Consider the following 23,561-nt stretch of genomic DNA (forward strand, 5'->3'; position numbering starts at 1 on the left):
CTGGCATGTGGGATGGTAACTAATTAGGAATGTTGACATCTCTCTGGTCCCCTCCCAGAAGACTTCTTTGGTGGCACAAGCCTTCATAAGTGAGACTGTTTGGCCACTCTTCCTTTCTCTGGTGGGGAAAGTGGTCAAGAATGCTGCTGGGGTGCCTTTCCTGAGCCCACCCTGTGTGCTAGCTTGGGGGATAGAAAGCTTTTCAGATGAAGGACCGTTTCCTGAACAACCACTCCGCCAACACTCCTGTATACGGAGTGGCTAAGGTGACCTGTTTACATTTAGCTCCTTGGGAGTCCTTTGAAGGCTGGGATCATTTTGATTTTCTGTGTCATCAGGGTCTAACCCAGTGCCTAGCATACAGTTGGTGCTCAATACTTAAGTGCTGACGAATGAATGGAGGGCCCTTGGCGTGTTTTACAGCCACCAGCAGGCATTCAGTCTGTCAGCCACACAAAGGAAAGACCGTTGTCTTCTTAAGCTGCCCATTGGGGAGTTCTCTCTGTTAGCTAATCCAGACTCTTCCTCTAATGAGGGGCCCCCCGCCTCATTTCCTTTTATGCCAGTGTTGATTTCCTTTAGATTGGCTGCCTGATTTTTCCCAAATGATTTTTCCAAATGATTTTTCTACAAATCATTGCTCTTTTGTCTATTTTGTGCTCTATTTGTTTTTGCCTTTTCCCTGCCCCCGCCCCCTGCTTTGACATTTGATGTCTACGTTATGTTCTACCAGGAGAACATGTGGTTTAGTGGGCTTTGAAATCAGAAGGGGTTCTAGTTTAGGATGTCCCATTTTTTAGTTTTGTGACCTCTCTGAGCCTCGGTTTCCTCCTCTTTGAAATGAAGATAATTTTGTTGTGCTAATGATTTTTCACAATTGTCATAAGAACTTAAAAAAAAAACCTATATCATTTATTTAAATTCTAACATTGAGCTGTTGTCCAGTGATTCCCCCACACAGCTGTGAGAACGATATGGCTAATGTACCCATTTTACAGATGAGGAGAAACAGGGTGAAAGATGAAGTAACTTGCCTAAGATGATTTGACCACTAAGGAGCAGAACTCAAACCCTAACGTTTTAATTCTAAATCTCATGGACACTCCACCTTTGTGGAAAAAGATCCCAGCCCAGCAAAAAGCCTATGAAATTCTATACAAATATGTTATTATGACTTTGTGGCAACGGTGAATAAGCCCAAAGAAGCATCATACCTGACGCTGTGTTGGCTAGCCTGTGAAGGCATCTGTTCTTTCCCTTGGCGCCCTCTGACTCACCTGCTGGACAGGTAGGGGGAAGGGGACTGCACTGAGTCTTACCTGCTCAGAGGTAGGGTGGGGCAAGACACACCCTATTCCTCCCATTGGTTCTTTCTTTAGGCTTACTGACAATTCCTTGCCCAATCAGGAGGAAGTAACCTTATATTTGCCAATAGGTACAAAGTTAGGATGGAACCTTAAGTTGGAGGCCGTCCCTAGAGCCGACTGGCAGTCCCTGGGGCCAATGGCCAGTGGATAAACAGAGGAGGCGGTGGAAGAGGACTGGGGGCCAGGCTCCGCCCCTCGATGGGACGGTCGGGCGAGGCAGCCAGTCAACCCGCATCAGCGAGTGGGCGTCTCCTTCAGGGGCGGAGCCTCGAGGGGGCGAGAGGCGTGGCTTGGCTGTCAGGTCCCTTCGCCTTTTGTTCAGTTACTGAGTTGCTTCCTTGGCCAGAGTCCGGAGCAGCCGCCGCCCGAGCGCGCCGAGCTTAGTTCGCTGCCCGCGCCGGCTCCCAGCCCGGCCTGACCCCTACCCAGCCCGGCCAGGCTCCACACGCAGGTGCGGACGATCGCGGCTGGTATCGCTGGGGCGAGGGAAGGGCGGCAAGCGACGGAGAGGCCGAAACCTCTGTCTCAGGGCAGGTGAGGGCGGGAGCCAAGGAGCCTCACCCTGCACCGGCGGCAGGGGGCGCGCCGGGGTACTGGGCGCGGCGACCTTATAGGGGCACAAGGCTAGGGCCGAATGCGCTTGCTGGCCCCATGAGCCGGGGGTCTAAGAAGGGCGGGAAGTGGTCTGGGCAGGTGCCTCCGGAATTGCTCCTTCCTCAGGGCCCACAGAGCTCGCCCGACGCCGCGTCCCTGACTCTCGCCTGACTCTTGCAGGGGAGACGTTGACCTGCTCTGCCTGCGTCCCAGAGCTCATCTGGTTAGGAATTTACTATTTGGGAAACTTGCCGCAGCTGGTCTCTTTGGGGCCACCCTCACCCCATCTCACGCGTCATCCTTGCTTTCCCTCCCTCTCTACTCCCCCAGGCCTGGGTGGGGCCCTATTGTCTGCGCCCGGTTTGCCCAGCTGTAGGGGCCGAGCACACATTTTCCCAGCGACGCCGGCCCCACCTGCCCAGCAGGTGAGCACTCGGAGTCCAGAGGCCCAGTCCTCCAGCTCCCGGAGCCTCATCGGCGCTGTACCTGAGGCGCCTCCCTCCGCTCGGGTGGGTGCCGGGCTACGGCCCAGCAGCGGATTTGGGGTGGGATGACAGTGGGACTTCTGCCGGGCAGGCTCTGTGCCCAGCCGGTGTCTGGCACCCGTGGCTCGAACTGGGGTCGGGTGGAGGAGTCGTGTGTGGGTGGAGAATACACCCACCCAGTTTCCAGTAGCTGCGGCTTCCAGAGTGTTGATATGGGAACAGGACTACCCTCTCTTCTAACCTCTTATTGTAGGGGGAAAAATCACCCAAAACAAACTTTCCAGAAGTATTCATAGCACCTTTTTCTGGGGATTTTCCTGCCTCCTTGCCCAGGGTTTACCCTAGGCTATTAGGGTCCTTCTTGGAGCAAAACCCCATCCCCCAGCGAGCCAGGCTGATCCAGGGCCGGTGCTTGCGCCCTGACCCTGTCCTCCCTGCCGCCACCTCCGTCCTGTTTGCTGGGCCCCGGGGCCGGAGGTGGGGGTGGGGTGGGCTGAAGGGGAAGCAGCTTCTTCCTTCTCTTCCTGCCTCCGGGGACCACCACACCCCCTCACTAGAGGCCTGCGTTAGTGGCTCTCGCCCAAGCTCTGCCCCCTCCCCAGGAATGGGGGTGGGGCAGGGCCGGGCCAAATGACGATCGTGGTAGAAGCGACTGTTCTGGTCTTTTTTTCCCCTACCCCGTCCCCCACGTTATTTAGGGGGGCTGGGAATTGTGGGCGAAACACGCGGAGCAATGGAGGTTGATTTCCATTCGATATCTGGATTTTGAAGGCGCCTTCCTTGTGGAGGCTTTTGCTGTCCTTTTCCCACCCACCCTTTTCCTGAGAGAGTTTGATGGGGAAAGTGGAGCAGAAGGAAGGCTCCTTGAGGGGGAAGGTTTTTCAGGCAGAGCTGCATTAGCGCCTCCCCACCCCCAGTTTTCTGAGAGCCCTTCCCTGGGCCAGAGTTGGGGATCTCCACTAAGCTTCCGGCGCGGGGGTTCTTAAAAACCCGAAGTGTGGCCTTTTTGCAGGGACTGGGAGCCCAGCCTCCTTGGGGAGCAGAGGGGGAAATGTAAGAGTCAGGTCCTCCCTCAGTCCTAGGGTGAAGGGAAGATTGGGGGATCGGGCCCGCTTGTCCCATCCCACCTGGGGAGATCTTACCGCCTCTTCCTGTTTCTTGGTGAGACAGTGGGGCTGGAGTCAGAGCCACACGCGTGCCCCACGCCCGGCAGGATCAGGCTTCCTCCCCATCCCACTTCTGCTCTAGTGGGTGGTGTACCTGTGGGGAGCCACACAGGCATGGAATTTGGGCAAAAATAACCTGTTTTCCTTCTCCTCAGTGCCAAAGTGGAGGAGGGGAAGGCATCGTAATTACATTGGTTAAATGATTAGTTTAGCTAATCGGGTTTGTGGCTGTGATGAAAAGATAATGCTGAGGAAGGATTGCTAGGAAGTGCCTGGTGAAAACGGGCTGCTTACTGGATGGAAGCGGGGAGGGGGCAGGTAGGATCCAATTAGTCATTTCTTGCCAGATCAAGCCCTAGCTTGGGCGATGGGAGTCTTCTCCCCCTCCCCACCCAGCTCCACCCTGTTCCCTGTGGAGGCTGTTTGGGCCGCTGCGGCTGAGGGACCAAGAACGCAGCCTGCAGGAATGAAGGAGGGCAGGGCTGGGGCTTCTGTCTGTTTCCCACGGGGAGGCCCAGGGGAACAGGACCCACGGGGAGGTGACTCCCTGGCCTGGGAGGGATGCGGAGAGGAGCCACCTTAGAATGAGATGGGGTGATGGACTCCTCACCGACAGGGCTATTTATTTGGAGAGGTGTTACCGTGGGGTGGTACTGAGCACAGGGACTTGGGCTTGGCCTGAGCAGGGTTTGGATCCTAGCTCTGTCACTCATTAACTCTGTGGCCTTGGTCGCGGCACTTTACCTTCTGAGCCTTAGTGACCTCCTTAGTAAAATGGGAATAATGATACCTACCTACCCAGTAAGTACTTGGTAAATGGGAACTTAAGCAAGGAAGGACTCGACAGATACCAAGAACTTTCATTAACTCTTCTCACTTAATCCTTATGGCTGTCCCTAGAGGGCAGGTATTGTCCCATTCTACAGATGAGGAAATTGAAACTCAGGGAAGTTCACTAACGCGCCGAGGTTGCACTGGAGTGGAGCACTGGAACTAGACTGGCGTTTAGGTTCTCTGGCCCTAAACCCAGAGCCCATCCTGATGTATCTCACCCAAATGTGGTTCTGGGAAGAGGTTTACTGCTACTCCTTTTTGAGAGCCTCTGCTCGGGGGGTTGGGGAGAAGAGACATCAGAAGGGCCCAGAAAGTATGTATGGGTGGGGGCAGGTTTATCAGGTGGAGGTGACTCATGTCCTAGCTTCCAGCCTCCTGAAACCTCCGGTGTGGCTTGGTGTTTAATGCCTGGTGGTGGTGGCGGTCTCTCCCCCAGGCCGAGGTCTGTTGGGAAGTTAGGAGCAGATTGGGGGAGGGAAGAGGAGAGCAATGGTCAAAGATGTCGCTGTCTCCTGGCTTGAGCTGAGCAGAGCTCTGGGCTGTTCTGGGCTTGCCCCCCTATAGGAAGTGGGAGTTGCCTGCTTTGCTAGGGGCTGGGCCCCTGCCAAGATAAAGGGGGCCTGCTCCCTGGAGAGTGGGGAGAAACGAGAATCAGATTTAGGACTGGGCCGGCCTTCTGCCGGATTGTACTGGGCAGTACTGCCAGACTGCTTTTGGGCGTGGAGCTGGCTATCCTCTGCTTTGCAGCCCAGGAGACTTGGGGGTTGTAGTGTGGGGTTGTTTTTGCTGCTGGGAGCGTGTTTCTGGTGATGGGGCTGGAGTCCTTGAAGGAGGGGGTGGCGTCACTGTCCTCTCAGATCTGCCCAGCACTGGTGCCTTTGCCAGCTGGGCACCTGACCTCAGAACGGGCCTGAGAAATAGGAGCCTCTAGAAAAGTCAGCACGGGGCCTCTGGATCCCTTGAGGCAGAAGGGACCCTGTGCATGAGAAGTATTGATGCTGGAGGAGAGAAGGCTGAGGAGACTTGATGTGATAGGGAAGGAAAGAGAAGGAACTCAGTCCTGGCTGTTAGCTATAAAGAGGGTGAGGGACTTGCAGTTTTTCGTCACCCTTGAGGCTACAAGAGCAACGGATGCTTTTATGGAAGGGATGAGTCTAGATGGGAGGAGGGACTTCCTGCGTGTTGGAGATGAGATCTTGAGTTGAAGAGTAAGAGGGAAAGATGGAGGCTCAGAATTGACTCTTCTCTGAAAAAGGTGAAGGAAGGCCCCGGCGAGCTGGGGAGGACCAGGAGGGCAGGAGGCTGTCGCGATCCTTTGGGCTTAATCTGACGTCTGTTGAGGTCCCTGGGGAAACTCTCAGTCTCGTGTCTTCTGGGAGGAAAGAGGCCTGGCCGCGGGAGGGGCAGGTACCCGTGGGCCGCCAGCTGGTCCAGTCACCCCTGTGAAGAGAAGGGAAGTGTGGCTGGGGCAGGTCATTGCGGTTTGAGTCCCTGCAAGTGAGACCCTGAGGCCTCTCTCCTGGGACGTGGTTGAATCTGGTGGAGGGCCGGGGGGGCGGGGGGTGCGTGGGCTGCCCCAGTTTCCAGCAACTTCCTTGGCTGGGCCTGAAGAGAAAGTTTGCTGACCACTCCCGCTCAGCCTCTGGGCACCTCAGCCTCTAAAGCCCTCAGGGCAGAGAGCTCAGCTTTCTGTGACCTGCAAAGTGTGGGTTGACAGGTCTGCTTTCTGTCCTGGCCGTGGAGACAGTGGAGTCTTGTGGATTCTTATCTCTGAGGGGTGGCAGGCAGAGGGGAGAGTTGGGATGAGGCTGGGCAATGAATATGCTACTTGTTTGGGGGTGAGGAGGAGGGTGGACTTCCCTCATTCTTAATTGAAGCAGTACTATCTGATCATTGCAAAAAACAATTGGAAAGTTAGACAAGTCTCCTAGGCAAGAAAAGAAATCGAGGCAACTACCGCAGATGTTTTTTCCCCTTCTCTTTTCTCAGCATCCTCTTGTTTCATAGCCTTTGTCTTGAGGATCTCACACTCTGTATACAATACCAAATTTCAATCAAACCTTTATCCAAATCCTCATTTTCTCCAGCAAATGCTGAACATGGAATGAATGGGGGTCTTCCCTGCCCTCCCAGGAGAGGGCTGGGCAACCAGCCCTACCGCATGAAACCTGGTGAATCACACCTGAGGAGTGACACCAGCGGGGGTCATCGGCCGCCCACAGTCCCCGCCGTGGGCGGGGGTGGGCAGGGAGGGCAGCCAGCCCTTGTGTATTGAGATACATCACTGCCCTGTGAGCCCTTTGCTGCCGCTCCCTGAGGCTGAGGGAAGTGTTTTTCCATCCTCTGGAGTCCAGGTTTGGGGTCATCTGCCAGTTTGGGATCTTGCCCGCTCGGGGTCACTGGCAGGAAATGGAGTCCCGGCTGGAGTGCTCTCCGGGGGAGCCTGGAGGCTCCCGGGTCAAGCCACCTGGCCTGGCATTTCCCTCTCCTCCAAGTCCCCCCCTTCATTTTCCCACCCTGGTGTGTTTGCTTTGGGAAGGAGCCCGGAAGGAAGAAAACAGCCAGCGGCTGGGGCAGCCTGACCCGAGCCTCCCCCGCCCCTAGCCAGTCCTCTGGCCACTGCTTGGGTGTCCTCCAGACAGGAAGTGAGGGTTTTGCTCCAGAAGCTCCGGATGGGCTGCTGTCTTCTCCTGTCCCCAGGGCCGCCCCGGCCATGCCTCGCACCCCTTCTGCCTCCGTCCACTGGGAATGGCCAGTCCGATGGGGAGGTTACATCCTGCCAAGGACATCCAACCTGCTGGGGGTTTCCTCCTGGAGCCGCCAGTCTGAGGGGAGAGGCCTCGCCGGGAAGCCCGGGCCTGATGGTGGAGACAGGGCTCCCCAGGGAGGCAGACATGTCTGTCTCTGTACTTCTCTAGAGTCTGTTTCCATCCGCACCGCTGGCCAAATCGCAGTTGGAGCCAGAGGCAGAGTGGGGGAGGGGGGAGGCTGGTGACCCTGCTGAGCCCAGCTTCTCCCCTGGGGCTGCTATGTGGGGAATGTCCATGCCTGACTGGCCTGACTGCCCTGGCTGCGTAAGGCAGCACATGTGACCGGGGAGGGGGCAGCACAGTGTCCCCACCGGGCCTCCCCTCCCAGGACCTAGAAACAACACTTCTTCCCCAGCCATGCCCCGCCCCAAGCCAAGGACCCTGGCCTAGGCCTGGGAGGCAGCACCCTTCCTCGCCCTCATCAGAGGGCTCAGGGTCCTGGGTCCCACAGAGCAGGCTGGCTGCCCGCCCCCTTGCCAGGCCTGTCTTCGCTGGCCTCCCCCTCTGCCGTTTCTTTGTTTCCTTAGTAGAAGGACGCTTGCTTGAGTCTTTAGGGTCCATCGAGGGCTTCTGCAGTCACTGTTATGTTTGCTCCACACAGCGGTCTCAAGGAGGGGGTGGCATGATCGTTTCCCTGTCATAGATGAGGAGTGTGAGGTTCAGGGACATGGAGTGGTGGCCCAAGGGCACACAGCCAGGGAGAGGTGGCGTTGAGGCCCCTCACCTGACTCCACGCTCTCCCACCCTGCCCACGGCCCCCTTGCTGTTGCTGCTTGAGCCCATGATTTGAATCTGCAAAAGGGCGCTGGCCGCTGGCCCAAGGAACTTCCGGGGGCCCTGCCCAGCCCGCGCCAGCTCTCCAATGCGACGTTTCCGAGCCTGCTTCCGGCCTCTGGGGCTGCCCGTGTCTGACCTTGTTTCCAGGTGTCTTATTGACAGACGTGGGCGTCCTGCGGCCCAACCCAGCTGTGCCTGCCCCAGACAGTGGGTGCTGGTGGGAGCGGGAGCCTGATGTAGCTTTGCTGGGAGCTATTTTTGATGTCAGGGCTGCGCCATGCTCTGCCAGGACAGCCTTGGATGTAGGGTGCCCAGTGCCAGCCTGCTGGATGGGCCATGCCGAGGAGGAAGCAAGCAAGACTGAGGGGCAGAGTATGGCCGAAGCAGCCTGGTGGCTTCCTCGTGGACCCCTCCCCAGTGTGGCCTGGTGGGGAAGGTTCCTTCACACACCCTCTCCAGGGCCCTGTCTTCTCCCTCCCTTCCCCTGCGCTGTCCCCCGCCCCGTCCTGTGATCTCCGAGCTGGCTTCTTCCTCCTGTGATGCCAAGAATAGAGCGGGCTGCTAAAAACAAAGGCCCCCCATTCAACTCCAAAAACCGCCCTGTGTCTGGCTCTGCCCGTCTCTGTCCAGGGCCACGGGCAGGGCCCACGTCTGTCTCGCCCACTTCCACCCTGGCCTCGTGCAGGGCCTTGTGGCACATCTTGCTCCAGGTCCAGGGTGGAGAGGGATGAGGCCAAACTGGGTGCGGTCCTCTCCACCCTGGGAACTGCAAAAACAGCACTTTTGTTTCTTGTGGGAGAATCTCCCTGGTTCTCCTGGGGGGTAGGTGGGGGAAAGGTGGGGCTGGTTGTCAGTCCTGTCTGAGGTCTGACGTCTCTCCAGCCTTCCTGTTGCAGGAATAGCTCTCCCGTGGCCCTTCCTCCAGAGGCATTCGGTGCGTGTCTTCTCCAGGCTGCTTTTCAGCTCTGCCCGCCCGCAGCCTTCCCTTGTCTACCTCGGGAATCCTGGTCCCTTATTGCTAGAATCTTGGATGTCAGCATTCCCCTAAGATCACCTGGGCTACTCTTCTGTACGTGAAGCACGGAGAGGAAATATAATTGCCCAAGGACGCTCAGCAAGTTGGTGGTGGAGCTGGGACTGAACCTGGGATGCCCGATTTCCCAGCCAGTGTTCTGCCTCCAACCCTTGACCTCACCTGCTGCTTCTCCCCTCGGTGAGGGGCTCAGCTTCCCCTACCTCCCACTCTCCTCTGCAGCTGGGTGTCTGGCCCTCTCTCCTTGACCCCAGGGGTCCCTCTTTCCCTGGATCCCCTGTTAGGAACCAGGAGAGCAGCCCCTGTTTAGTGACAAGTGAGGCTGACCTGCATTTGAGCAGAGCGCCCCTTGGTCCTCAATATGGAGCCTCTGTTTCCTCTCCTGGAAATAAAATGCCTGCCAGCGTTGCTTGGAGGGAAGAATGAGATTCATTGGCTAGTGAAGGCAGGGAGATGGCCCCCCCCCCAAATCCCAGGGACCCTCTGTCCTCTGTGAGGACTCTGGCCCCCTGGGCGGGTGGGCGGGCGGGCGGTGGGGTGGTGGAGGGCCTGCTGAGGAAGCGCCCCTCCCGTGGCCAGCCTTGGACGGTAGGCAGGTGAAGGGATGGTCCCCGTGGCTCTGGGTGAGGCCTGCTAGCCCCTGGCTGGAACACCAGGGGGAGGCTTTTTCCATCTCCGGTGGTGAGTGTTTCTGGGATCAGGCGGCGCAGAGATGTCCAGCTTGTCCCGAGTGGATTTGGCAGAGGCCTGTGTCCAGGTGCTGGCTCAGCCAAGTGGCACTGAGAGGGTTAATGAGGCTCATTTACTGATGCAGCTTCGCCTTCCTTCTCGGGGTCCTGTGGCAGCCTTGCTCCTTTCCAACTCTCCTCTGTTCTCTCTGTCCAGGGAAGGCAGGTGGGCAGGGCGGGGCAGTGATTTGGGGGGAAGGGGGGTTCCCCCTGAAATGGCCAGACTCAGTCAGTGCCTGGGAAGCAGCTGACACATCTGGTGGCATCGAGCTGGCTGTCTGGTGTTCTGGGCCTGCTTCGGTTTAGGAGCCCGGAGCCCGAAACTCTGAGTCACTCGGGGCGATGTGATGGGGGAGGGGGAGGAGGCTCTGGGAGCTGGTCCACTCCTGCCTCTGCCTGTTCCAGGTGTGCTCAGGGGCAGGGGAGGAGCCAAGTGTCGCCATAAAAGGCAGTGAAACCTGAAGGGCCATTTGTCATCCTTTTCTCCTTGAGGGTGGCACCAGCCAGGCCTCACTGGGGAGACACATTGCTGGTGATCCTTGTTGTTGGCGTGGGGCCAGGTGGCACCAGCCAGCCGCCCCTCCCTCATTCTCGCCCGGTCCCCCAACACAACGGGTTTAAGGCGCTGGGTGCTGCTCAGCCTCATGGGTGGACCAGCCCAGGACGGAGGCCGCACTGGGTGTGCAAAGCTGCAGACCTGGGTGTCGCCCATGCTGGTGCCCGGTCCCGCCTCTGGCATTTCTCTACTGCGCCCCCTCCCCTGGCGGAGCCTCAGTGTCCTCGTCTGTGAATGGGGACACAGAGCGTGCGCTTTGAGACCTGCTTGTGAGGGTGGCGCCTCAATGACAGGGCCAGCACGAGGCCCCCCGTCACAGGAGCACAGCTTCCCCTGCCTCCCCTCCCGACGGCCGACTCCCAGGGTCCAAGACAGGGAGCCAGACAGCAGGTGGGGCTTCACCTCCAGGGACCGAGTAGGGCCCAGCTCTTCGCTGCCCTCCAGTGGCCCAAGTCTATGCAGAGAGAGGGAGGGGTGCCCGAATGACAGTGACCTGCCCCCGAGGTCTGCCTCACTCCTTATCCCTGGCTTGGGTTCGAGGAGGCCAGGAGGTGTGCAAACACCTGCAGGGAGAGGTGGCACTGATACACGGCCACTGACCCCAACATCTCTACCTGCCGTGAGCCAGGTGCCGTGCTGGGTCCTTTATAAATACAGTCCTCACAGCAACCTGCTGGGGAGGTGGTGCCACCCCATTTTACAGATGGAGACACTGAGGCTCAGCGGACCGGCGAATTGCTCTGGTAGCATGTGGTTGAAATTTGAAGCTGTTGGTGGGACTCAGAATTCTGGGAAAGGTTTCCAGGATTGAAGAGAAGCAGGCTGTCTCATCTGACCTTGACGTGGTTGTTAAGGGAGGGGCACAGAGTTGGGGTTTGGGCTCTGGAGTCAGACCGTCTGAGTTCAGATCCCAGCTTGGGTTCCTATTACCTCTCTGGGGTGCTGCAGAGACTGTGGAAATCTTAGGCCCTGAGCCCCTAGGGGCCGCTTGTGATCCTGCACCATCTGCAGAAGTGAGATCCTCAGGGATCCTGGGGCGCCTCTGGCTGCTTTCAGCAGTCTCCCCAGCTTCCCAGAGAGGCCTTTCTGGCTGCGTCCCTGCCTGACCAGCCCATCTCTGGTGTAGCGACCTGACCTCTAAGCAGCCTTTCCCGGGGAGCCCCAGTGGCCGGGGGCGGGTCTGCGGGGCCCCAGGAGCTGCTGGAGGCCCTGAGTGCTCTCTGCCCTGGGAGTGTTGGGAAGGTGGGGGAAACCAGGGCTGGCTCGGGGCATCTGGGTTTTTACTGCCCTACCGCCCATGGGGTTCACCCTACCAGGTTGGAGATGCGAGCCCGGGACCCGCACGTGGGTGTCCTCCCTGGGCCTGGAACGCTTCAGGTGCCCCCGACCCCCCTCCACCACAGCCAGCTGGGTTTGCCGTGGGAGTAAGGGGCAATGGGTAGGGCCTGGGGCAGCGGCGGCTGGGCCAGCCAATAGGATGCCCCGACGGGGCCAGCTGATTCCTTGCCCCTTCTTTGTATCCCCAGCAGCTACCATGGATGTGATGAACCTGATTGAACAGCCCATCAAGGTGACAGAGTGGCAACAGACGTACACCTACGACTCGGGCATCCACTCGGGCGCCAATACTTGCGTGCCCTCGGTCAGCAGCAAGGGCGTCATGGAGGAGGAGGACGCCTGCGGGCGCCAGTACACCGTCAAGAAGACTACCACCTACACCCAGGGGGTGTCTCAGAGCCAAGGTCGGGAGCCCAGGCCACTGTTCCTTGCGAATACTCCAGCCCGAAACCAGGCAGGGCCCTGCAGCGGGGAGGTCAGGGTGAGAGAGGCAGGCTTTAGGGGCCTCCCAGTCGGGGGCGGGGGGCGCGGGTGGAGCGGCCCAGCTGCCTTAGGATGCCCCGTCTGGGAGGGAGGCAGATTCTTCTCTGTGAACCTCTAGAATGGAGGGGAGCCATAGATCCCGCCCACCAGTCTGCGGGAAGAGGCACAGCCTTTGCCTTCTGCACATTTGCAGTCTGACGAGGAGCTGTCGCCATTGCCCTCGGGAACCCAGGGGCTGCGGAAATGCATCGTCCCTTTGCTCTAAGAGCTTCAAGCAGGGAGCCCCCAGTCTGGTGGAGGAGGTGCAGTTCTCAAGCCTGAGAGATCTCGGTGGGGGGCGGGAAGGAATCAAGACCGGCATGTGGAACATGCTGACATGGAAGTGGGCCAGGGCCAGGTGGTGAAGTGTCGGACCCAGCCCTGGGGTGAGGGATGTGGGAGCACCACCAGCATTCAGGTGGGAAAGCCAGGTCAACGGCTCCTCCCCAATTAATTGGAGGGTGGGAACCCTGCCTCCCTCTCCCCGGGGCATCTGGACACCGGCCAGGGCAGGGCTGCCTGGGAAGCCTGGGCAGCTGCCTGTGGGACTCCCGGGTCCACCCAGGAGGCGGAGCCTGGAGTCTGAGCTGAGAACCCATTTCCTGCTTTCTGAAACCGCTGTCCAGATTTTCCCTCTGATCTGCTGTATGACGCACTGGACGTCTACTGCGTCTGAGTCTTGATTTGCCTGTCTGTATAATGGGAGAGTTGCCTCCTTTGGGGATGATGGGGGTATAATTAGAATCGTGCGATTTCAGGGTGGAAGAGAAGCAGGCTGTCTCATCGGACCTTGACCTGGTTGTTAAGGGAGGGACACAGAGTCGGGGTTTGGGCTCTGGAGTCAGATTGTCTGAGTTCAGATCATAGCCTGGGTTCCTATTACCTCTCTGTGACTCAGTTCTTCCATCTATAAAGTGGAGATAATAATAGTATTTACCTTGTAGGGTTGTTGTAAGATTAAATGAGAAAATACAAGAAAAATGCTTAATTCACTGCCAGGTACATATTAAATACTCCATCACTAACATGTTTGTAGGGAGAGGTGCCAGACACATGAATCCTCTACAAAACAATTCGCGACTGTTACCTCATTTAATTTTCATAAGAATCCCCTGTGGGAGGCAGAACAGATGGTGCCCCATTTTACAGATGACGTAACTGAGGTGATGGTGGCCTCCCCAAGGTCACTGGTTAGAGGCAGCGTTATGGGCGGTGTGCTGGGCCTTTGGTCGGGTTGGGGGCAGCCCGGGGAACCCCGGTGGGCCTTTTGCCCAGCCCGCCCTGCTCCCAGGCTCCCCTGGCCGGCCTTCCGCGGCTCAGTCCCTGTCCCTCGGCCCCTAGGTGACCTGGAGTACCAGATGTCCACAACGGCCCGAGCCAAGCGGGTGCGGGAGGCCATGTGTCCTGGCATGACGGGGGAGGACAGCTCGCTACTGCTGGCCACCCAGGTGGAAGGGCAGACCACCAACCTGCAGCGGCTGGCCGAGCCGTCCCAGCTGCTCAAGTCGGCCATTGTACATCTCATCAACTACCAGGATGACGCCGAGCTGGCCACCCGGGCCCTGCCCGAGCTCACCAAGCTGCTTAACGACGAGGACCCGGTCCGTGAGCAGCCTAGCTGCAGGGGGTGGGGGGAAGACAGGGAAGGGAGAGGTCAGGTGTCCACAGGGGAGGGCCCTACCTGGGACAGAGGGAGGTCATTGACCCAGAGTCCCATCAGCAGGAAGAGTCTGACCTGGGTCCTTATGAGCTTTGTGCAGGGGACTCCCGGTTACCTCCTTCTCACGATGACAGCTGTACCTGGCGGATCTGCTCACTTCCATCCTTCCGTCCACTCCTGCAGGTGGTGGTAACTAAGGCGGCCATGATCGTCAATCAGCTGTCAAAGAAGGAGGCCTCGCGGCGGGCCCTGATGAGCTCTCCCCAGCTGGTGGCAGCTGTCGTGCGTACCATGCAGAACACCAGCGACCTGGACACGGCCCGCTGCACCACCAGCATCCTGCACAACCTCTCCCACCACCGCGAGGGGCTGCTTGCCATCTTTAAGTCTGGCGGCATCCCTGCCCTGGTTCGCATGCTCAGGTACCTACCCCTTACTCACGGTGGGGGCCCAGGGCCTCCCTCACCCGACCTTCTCCCTCCCTTCCCTGGGCTTCCGTACAACATTCACTGAGCACCTACCATGTGCCAGGTGCAGAACCACAGCCAGGCTTGGTGCTTCGCTGCTCATGTCACGAGCAGGTTAATTATGAGGCTGCAGTGTAGACTAGGGCAGGGGTGTCTGAGATTGTTCAGACCCCTGAGGAGCTTGACTGTAATGGCAGCGTTGATGGATGAGTGGAGTTTGGCTTTGGTAAATGAAGGGAAGAGTATGTCAGGGGAGGGAACAGCATGCTCCCTTGCCATCTTTATCTTTCTGGCCTCGCAATGTTGATTGGCCTCCTTCCTCATCCCCGTACCGGGTGGCGAGTTCCTTGAGGGTAGATACTGACATTACTCCCTTCTGAGCCCCTTGCAGGCCTCTCTAACATGTAGTTTTCCATGCAGTAGTTACTCTGCATGGTAGAGACAGGTATCAAGAGGACCTATACTCTCTGCTCAGCTCCAGGCTGGGAGCCTAGGAGCAGAAGGCGTCACAGTCTAACAGGGAGAGGACAGGTGCTATTTGCTCTGTGCATAAAAGTGGGCTGGGCTCAAAGGACGATGAGATTTTAGCAAAGGACTGTTGCCACGGGGGTATCGGTACCAGAGAAGGTGTTCAGGGGAGAGGTGGCCTACATCTATGCCAGGCTCCCGGGACCCAACTCACCCTAGCCCCCTGCCCGCCACCCCAGCTCCCCCGTAGAGTCGGTCCTGTTCTACGCCATCACCACGCTGCACAACCTGCTGCTCAACCAGGAGGGCGCCAAGATGGCGGTGCGCCTGGCCGACGGGCTGCAGAAGATGGTGCCCCTGCTCAACAAGAACAACCCCAAGTTCCTGGCTATCACCACCGACTGCCTGCAACTCCTGGCCTATGGCAACCAGGAGAGCAAGGTGGGCGCCGCCCTGCCCCCAGCCGAGTCTCACAATCCGCCATTACATCACCGTCTGTCCAGCTGCGGCCTCAGACCGCTGCCTCCTGACCGTTTTTAGGTTAAATATATATGTAGGTGCAATTTTCTTTATTATATAACTGATTACGTTGAGGATAAGGAAAAGGAAAAATATTCATTATCCTCACACAACCATTGTTATTTTGATGTGCTCTCTCCAGTGCTATCCTGTGGGCATTTTAGATGTAGCTGTAGTCATGGCAAATGTATAACTGCATTTGTTTTCTACGTGACATTAAAAGCATTTTTTTTTTGTTGTTATATTGTCCTCAAAATCATCCTCTGTATGGCAAATAGCATTTCATTAAGTGGAGGCCCCAGATTTATTTTGAGAGAGGGCATCTGAATTGCTCCTGATTTTCCACCTTTGTAAACAATGCTATAATGAACATCTTTGGGCACACAGCTTTTAACAGTGGAAAATTTTTTATCAGCAAGGCTAAGGTTTTTGATATTTCTAGGTTTTTATCTCAATTGGCAGATGGCTTTCCAAAGTGATTGTATTACTCACAGTACCATCAGTGAGGATATTTGTTAGTACAGTTTCACCTCATCCTTGCCAGCATTGTATATTATTCTTTTTTCAAGATTTTGGCTTATTTAATAGCACAGAATCTGTTCAGGTTTTAGCTAAAGTAATGGCAGTTCTGTCAGCCCCCTCTCCCTTCCTTGTCACAGTCTCTGTCTGGCATATACTCACTCTGCCCCTCTCCTCATAGCTCATCATCTTGGCCAACGGAGGACCCCAGGCCCTCGTGCAGATCATGCGCAACTACAGCTACGAGAAGCTGCTCTGGACCACCAGCCGCGTGCTCAAGGTGCTGTCGGTGTGCCCCAGCAATAAGCCTGCCATCGTGGAAGCTGGTGAGTAACATGTCCTGTGAAGGAGGCCCACGCGGCTAGGAGGGCTGGGGTGGGGAGCCCGGTCTAGCGGCCAGGCTCCGTTAGCTGTGCTCCGCTGTGGCTGACGTGACCCCTGTCCCCCTCCCCCGCAGGTGGGATGCAGGCTCTGGGCAAACACCTGACGAGCAACAGCCCCCGCCTCGTGCAGAACTGCCTCTGGACCCTGCGCAACCTCTCGGACGTGGCCACCAAGCAGGTGAGGAAACTGTTCGGGCCTGAGTTCACCTCTTCAGTCCCATGTCCTCCTGTCTTACCACATCCAGCCTCCAGTCTAGGAGCTGTGGGAGGCCTAAGGCCTCTAAACCTTGCCCTGTTCAGGTTGAGGCTGGGAGTACCCTGAAGGCCCTCATCCCTTTAGCTTGAGGCTCTCATCTTTTAGGAATTCGGGAGGGGGAATCAGTGAAAGGGACTGATTTTCTAAGCTGGGTTTCAGGTGGTACCAGGGGAACAGTTTTGACCTAGAATCTGCAGTGGGGAGCAGCAAGGCGCTAAGAGACAGCTTGGAGGCCCCAGTGGCTAAAAACACAATTTAAGAAAAAAAATGCAGTTTCTGGACAAGTCTCCTGGTCCCTCCTTACAACCTGACTATCATTCCTAAGAGCCCTGTCATTAGGCTGTTTAATGAGCACCCGCCATGTGCTGGAATTCTTGGACATTACCCCGTTTACCCTTCCAACACCTGGAGCTAGAGCATGGGACAGGGCTGCTTAGGAGAAGAAACAGAGGCTAAGGGCATTAAGCAAGGCCCTTGTCACAGCTACGAAACGGCAGTTCTGGGAGGTGAACCCAGGACTGTCTGTCCCCTGGGGCCTACCTGTTCCACCACAAGGCCCACGTGTCCCCCCCCCCCCCCGGGAGAAGTGAGGCTTCCTAAAAGCGAATTTGGCCTGGGGACCACTGAGGGGTCAGCTATGAAGTCCGGAAAGGTAGAAGCATGAGAAAATGAGTCTGCTGGCCCACTAAAGCCTGCGGCCTCCTCCTCAGTTTCCTCCTGGCCCAGGGGCAGCCCTTGGCCTGAGTGGGGCTCTGCCCGGGTCCAAGGATGCAGAAGAGGGAGGGGGTGGAGGCAGGGGGCCTAGAGGAAAGAGCGAGGAGCTAAGAGACAGGCCTAGGTTCGGATCCAACCTACCAGCTGTGGGTCCGAGGGCAAGCCACGCAACCTCTCTGAGTCCCACAAGGGGGCGCTGCTCTCTCACAGGCGTCTGCAGGATCCCAGGGACGAGGGTGCCCGGGCACGCAGGCAGGGCCCGTGGAGTGTCAGCCCAGTGGGCTTCCCACCCCGTCAGGTCATCCCGCTCCCCTGGACCATACATGGGAGCCGTTGGCAGTCTCTCACACATCACTGCCTTCCCCCGACCCTAGGAGGGACTGGAGAGCGTGCTGAAGATTCTGGTGAACCAGCTGAGCGTGGACGACGTCAACGTCCTCACCTGTGCCACGGGCACGCTGTCCAATCTGACATGCAACAACAGCAAGAACAAGACGCTGGTGACGCAGAACAGCGGCGTGGAGGCTCTCGTCCACGCCATCCTGCGCGCCGGCGACAAGGACGACATCACGGAGCCTGCTGTTTGCGCCCTGCGCCACCTCACTAGCCGCCACCCTGAGGCCGAGATGGCCCAGAACTCCGTGCGCCTCAACTATGGCATCCCGGCCATTGTCAAGCTGCTCAATCAGCCCAACCAGTGGCCGCTGGTCAAGGTACAGCCGCGAGGGCGGCAGGGGTTAGGCCGGGGGAAGGAGCGCTCTGCAGTCAGGATTGGGACTGCATCGGCGCAGACAGCGCTGCTGTGGCAGAGAGGCTCGGATGGAAATTCGTTCCTCTCTCATGGAACGGTTTGGACCTACACCGCGGCTCTGCTCCTGAAACCCAGCATCTTTTGTAGCTCGGCCATCCCCAAGGGCAGAGCTTCAAAGTTTTAGCATGTACACGACTACCGTGGGCTGTCTCATTAAACAGCAGGTTTTGATATTGTAGGCTTAGGGTGGGGAGGGGTGTGGTGAGAGTCTACATTTTCTAACAAGCTCCTTCCCTACGTGTTGCTGCTGGTCCATAGAGCTCGCTTCTTATGCTAGAGGCCCTGAACGAGAGGGTTGTGCTCACAGCAATGGGTGGGCTGTATTGTTCCCACCGATGCATTCTAGCCCCAGAAAGGTGGGAGGCTAGCAGTGCCCAGGAAGTGGGACACAGTACTTTAGCCCACACCCTGGAACTTGGTCATTTGGCTACATGGAGGTGCAAAGAGGCTAGCAATGTGTCATGTGTCAGAGGACCATGTGTCGGTTAAAACTCAGGAGTGATGCTAAAAAGGACAAGGGATAGAGAGGATTCTGGGGGAAGGGTTTGCATCCTGACCCAGCAGCTAACTGACAGGCAGCCATGGCAGTTCGTCCACCCTGGGCTCATGTCCTCACCTCTCACATGGATTTCATCTCTGCCCTCCTGGCTTCTTGTTTCGAGGATCAGATTAGATGATAAATTGCGTTGCAAGACCCGGTGGGATCCTGGGAGGCCGGAGTGGCTCCTGGGAGTCGGGGGGCCCTGGGGAGGGTACCATGGGCCTACTGGGGATTGATGACTGTATGAGTATCACCAAGAGAGGAGGCTTTGGGGTCGCCCATAGCAAGGACTCCCTGATAATCAGGGTTTGGGGACTATCAGAAAAGCAAGTATGGCTGTTGTCTCTGGGGGCGGAGGTCATAGAAGGGAAAATGGTAAGGGTCAGGGCATGGAATGTTCTGGCATAGGTACCGTTTAATAGGGGCTGTTAGAGTTAGGCAGATGAGAATTCACAGATCCTGTCACATAAGGGACCCGGGGTGGGGTGGTCTCGTTCTCTGGAGGTCTTACAGCACATCCACCTCCAGCCTTCCGAACAGAGAGATGACAGGGGAAGAGGGGGTGATGCTGGGAAATTGGGACCCTCGACACCCAAGAACTGACCCTGATTGTTGTCCCTTCTCTTGCCAGGCAACCATTGGCCTGATCAGGAATCTGGCCCTGTGCCCAGCCAACCATGCCCCGCTGCAGGAGGCCGCGGTCATTCCTCGCCTTGTCCAGCTGCTGGTCAAGGCCCATCAGGACGCCCAGCGCCACGTGGCTGCAGGCACGCAGCAGCCCTACACGGTGGGTGAGCTGGTGGTGCCTGTGGCTGCCATCTGGGGGGCCAGGATGTCCTCTGTGTGGACGTGCGTGCACGTGCGTGTGTGTGCTCGGGGAGGCAAGCTGCAAATGATGCGCCTCTAAGGGCCAGCGGGGTTTTGGCAGAGCACTGGGGACTGTGGGGCCACATCCAAGGGCTACCTGTCGCCATGCCCCGATGCCCCCTCTTGTGCAGGATGGCGTGAGGATGGAGGAGATTGAGGAGGGCTGCACTGGAGCCCTGCACATCCTCGCCCGGGACCCCATGAACCGCATGGAGATCTTCCGACTCAACACCATCCCCCTGTTTGTGCAGGTGAGCCTGGGGCAGGTGGGCAGGAGGGGTCCCCCCAACCCCTGCTCCTTGTCCCCGCTGCTGAACTGGAAGGTCGGCAGCCATGAGTTCGGTGATCGATGTGCTGTAGCTACTGTTTTGCTTTGTAGCATTCTCCTTCTTGAGTATCCATGTGAACTCACAGATTTTTAGGAAAAGTCTTAATAATACAGGAAATGCTTTATGTTATGTCAGATGGAAAAATAGGATATACAGATGACTAATGAAAATCCAGTGGAAATATACCAATGTGTTAACAGAGACTGTCTGTCTGGGCGGGGATTTGTGGCTGGCCTTCTTTTCCATTTATTCATACTTTTCTTAGACTCTCTACACTTTCAAGTATGAGCTTGGGTTAAATCCAGAAAGGGGAGGCAGAGATGGGCAGGGCTCTGCGGTGCGCCGCCTGCCGCCTTATCCCCACCCTGCGCCCTCTCGCCCCAGCTCCTGTACTCGCCGGTGGAGAACATCCAGCGCGTGGCCGCCGGAGTCCTGTGCGAACTGGCCCAGGACAAGGAGGCGGCTGACGCCATTGATGCTGAGGGGGCCTCATCCCCACTCATGGAGCTACTTCACTCCCGCAATGAGGGCACTGGTGAGAGGCTGTGCTGAGGGAAAGGGGCCGAGGGAGGGGGCGGGGCCTCGCCCCACCAGCCGGGGTGGAGGCAGGTGCCTCACTTGCCTTTCCCCTCTGCCCAGCCACCTACGCTGCGGCTGTCTTGTTCCGAATCTCCGAGGACAAGAACCCAGATTACCGTAAGCGCGTGTCCGTGGAGCTCACCAACTCACTCTTCAAGCATGACCCAGCCGCCTGGGAGGCTGTGAGTATCCCAGTTTGGGCTGCAGCCTAAGGCTGTGCAAGCTGCACATTTAATAGGAACAGCACTTTTATGGGGGCTCCTACCGTCCTGGCAACTTCATAGATTTTTATTTTACAATTGGATCGTTTATGACGATTCACAGGAGATGGAAAGAGTAGATTGAACCATCTATCTGTTTTTGACCAACCAAAATAGCAATTTAATTTTACCCAAACTAATATAAAATGTTGAGGTAGGACCTGGCCTGCAACCCAGGCATGTGTCCTGACCAGGAATTGAACTGGCAACCTTTGGGCGGGCAGGCTGGCGCTCCATCCGCTGAGCAACACCAGCCAGGGCCCCGCAGCCATTCTTGAGTCCTCTCCCCTCAGTCCCCTCCCCAGGGCCGTTCTTATTCTGTGGGTGCCCCCAAGCACAATGGGTGGGACCCTTCCCCCTGGGGAGGTGCCTGAGGAGAGTTTATCAGGGTACTGGGTAGCCCCATCTCATCTTCTGCCCCCTCAAGGGGTCTTTGCTTCTCCCCTGGCCCCCTTTACAAAAGCATCTCTAGCTGCCCACCCGCAACGCCTGTGTTTTCCACCCACCCCCCTCCCTCAGTGTTCCTCTCTGTTTGCTTCCTCAGGCCCAGAGCATGATCCCCATCAACGAACCTTATGCAGATGGTGAGTGGGCGCAGAGTTCTCAGGATCCTGGAGAGCGGGGGCAGGGCGCGGGGGGGCCACGGGGGTGTGAGTGAGGGACACTGTGTCTCCAGGGCCAAAGTCCAGTGACAGCCGCTATCTTATATCCATACGAGCTCCTGCCGAGGTCCCCTGATGAGGGAGTTTAGGGAGGCGGGCCAGGCCCGCTAGGGTGGGGCAGAGGTAGGGGAGTTGGCTGAGGGCCGTCCAGACTCCCCTGCAGGGTGGCCTGCAGCCCCTGGACAGAGTCCCCCTTCTCCCTCCCAGACATGGATGCCACCTACCGCCCCATGTACTCAAGTGATGTGCCCCTGGACCCCATGGAGATGCACATGGACATGGACGGGGACTATCCCATCGACACCTACAGCGATGGCCTCCGGCCCCCCTACCCCACTGCGGACCACATGCTGGCCTAGCCCGCTTGACCTCGGTATGGCGCTTCCTGCTTTGCGGCCTCTGTCGGGCCTGCAGGCTGCTGAGACACGCTGTCCCTTCCCTTCAGAGCCTCCTCCCAGAGGCTCTCTCATGTTTCTATGGAAACTCGGGCTCCTTTGGGGAGAGAAGCAGTGTGGGGCCTTTTGCCATTGAGCTCGCCCAAGGGAGGTGCCTTGTCCTGCCTTAAATCTTTTATCTTTGCTGGGGACGCAGAGTCCTGCCCCTTCTATGGTGGGGGTCGGGGGGTAACGTGGGCATGGCACGAGCTTCTAGGGGACACAGGCCTGCCCTGAGCCCTCTGTGTCTGGCGCATCCCCAGGTGCAGCTCCTCATCTGAGAGACTCTCGGTGCAGACGATGGGACAAGACAGAAAAGTGCCTGAACCTGGGGGACCAGGGCTGTTACTTCCTGCCGAACCCCGTGCCTCCATAGGGTCTTTCTTGGGATGGTGACACACTCCTGTTCTTCTCTTCTGGGCTGTGGGCCAACGGCGGCCCAATGTCCCCTCCCCAACCCTGTGGCCCTGCCACTAAAGCTGTAGACCCTGTCCCCGCAGCAGTCCCCGTGTCCCTGCCCTGGCTGCCTGTCTCCAGCCGCCTTGGCCCTCAGGGCTTTGGTTTCTTCTCTGGGTCTGGGTTTTCTCATCGAACTCCACCGCACCAACTGTCCTGAACCCCTGGGGTCTCCAGGATCCAGGCTCAAGGCCCGAAGACCCAGAATCCAAAGCTCCTCTTGAAAAGTCCAGGGACTGTCCAGGGAGATGGGGGCAGTGATGCGGAGAATGAGTCCCCCACTCCGGGGCCCTCCCGCAGCCGGCTTTGGCCACCCCCCCGGGGGGGCTCTGGGGACAGCGCCCTCACACCCCCGTCCCACCCACACGTCTGCCCTGCCTGACCTGAGAAGTGCTCTTGGCTGACCCCTCTGGTGTGTGGTGAGGGGCTTTCTCTTCCCCTTCCTGTTTCAACCCACTCTCCAGCCTCTTGCACATGGATATGGAGGTGGGAGAGGTCCCTGCGGAGAGTTTTATTATCGCTTTATGTTTTTGGTTATTGGTTTTTTGTATAGACCAAAGCAAAGAAAATAAAACTAACACACAGATCCGGTGGAGGCTGTTTGGGGGCATGGGGTGGGGAGATGGGCTCCCTTAGCAGCCTTCTGACCTCCTTGGCTGGGTCCCAAGTGTCCTCATGGTCACCTCATTTGTGGGAAAGACACAGAGAGAGGAGGGTCAGGAGAAACGAACATTTAGGGAGACAGAGCCAATTTAATTCAATACAAACTCATAGGGCTCCAACTTGGAACCTCACTTAGGAGGCTAAGAGGGGCTAAGAGACGGCCGCCAGGGACAGCAGGCCTTACTCTCTCCCATGGGCCACCTCCTCGCTGGCCTCTCAGCCTGCAGCCCTGCCCCGTCTGGCTCGAAATGTACATGGGGTGGATTTCTCCTGCGCATAACACTGCCTGTGGCCTGTGGCCTGGAGCCCAGGCCCCTCTGTGGCCTGCGGTGGGCTCACCCAGCCCCTGCCTGCCTGCCTGCCCCGTCCCCTCGGCCAGCATCCTCCACATTGTTTCCTGCCTCCTGATTTTCGTCCCTGTTGCTCCCTCTGCCTGGAATGCCCCCGCCCGCTCACGCGCTGGGTCCCGCTCAGCCATCTCTCCAGCACTTCCCTGCTCCCAGCCAGGCCAAGCCACTGCCCCTTCTCTGCCCCATGATGCCCTGCACATGGCTATCATTTCATTTGCCACATTGGTGTGATTGTCAGCTTAGGTGACAGTCCCTGACCCGCACCCCCAAATTCTGCCTCCTGGGGACAGCTAGTTACCACACATCTGCCAAGCCTGAGAACCTGTGGCACCTATGCTCCTGGCAGGCCTGTGGCTGCATTTCTATTGCCTGGAACTCGGGCAGCGGAGGGAGGCCAAGACTGTGTTAACACA

At 57.8% G+C, this 23,561-nt stretch overlaps 1 protein-coding gene across 2 annotated transcripts; it reads left to right on the top strand.

The window, feature by feature from the left end:
- The first annotated feature begins 1,678 nt into the window (after window positions 1–1,678).
- Window positions 1,679–22,714, top strand: JUP (junction plakoglobin). Of its 2 annotated transcripts, none has more exons than XM_054593707.1 (15): window positions 1,679–1,818; window positions 11,877–12,092; window positions 13,552–13,811; window positions 14,054–14,292; window positions 15,045–15,246; window positions 16,025–16,169; window positions 16,301–16,404; window positions 17,571–17,909; window positions 19,180–19,335; window positions 19,547–19,666; window positions 20,129–20,279; window positions 20,384–20,505; window positions 21,128–21,167; window positions 21,453–21,618; window positions 21,943–22,714. In XM_054593707.1, the coding sequence occupies exons 2-14, from the start codon at window positions 11,885–11,887 to the stop codon at window positions 21,602–21,604; spliced, it is 2,238 nt and encodes a 745-aa protein (XP_054449682.1). In that variant the 5' UTR covers window positions 1,679–1,818; window positions 11,877–11,884; the 3' UTR covers window positions 21,605–21,618; window positions 21,943–22,714. The 2 variants fall into 2 exon arrangements, with proteins under 2 accessions (XP_054449682.1, XP_054449680.1); XM_054593705.1 differs by having other exon boundaries at window positions 1,701–1,818; window positions 11,880–12,092.
- Window positions 22,715–23,561: the final 847 nt, after the last annotated feature.

This window comes from Pteronotus mesoamericanus, unplaced genomic scaffold (genome assembly GCF_021234165.1).
Source record: "Pteronotus mesoamericanus isolate MK-2021 breed Mesoamerican mustached bat unplaced genomic scaffold, CSHL_Meso_final scaffold_476, whole genome shotgun sequence".
NCBI lineage: Eukaryota > Metazoa > Chordata > Mammalia > Chiroptera > Mormoopidae > Pteronotus > Pteronotus mesoamericanus.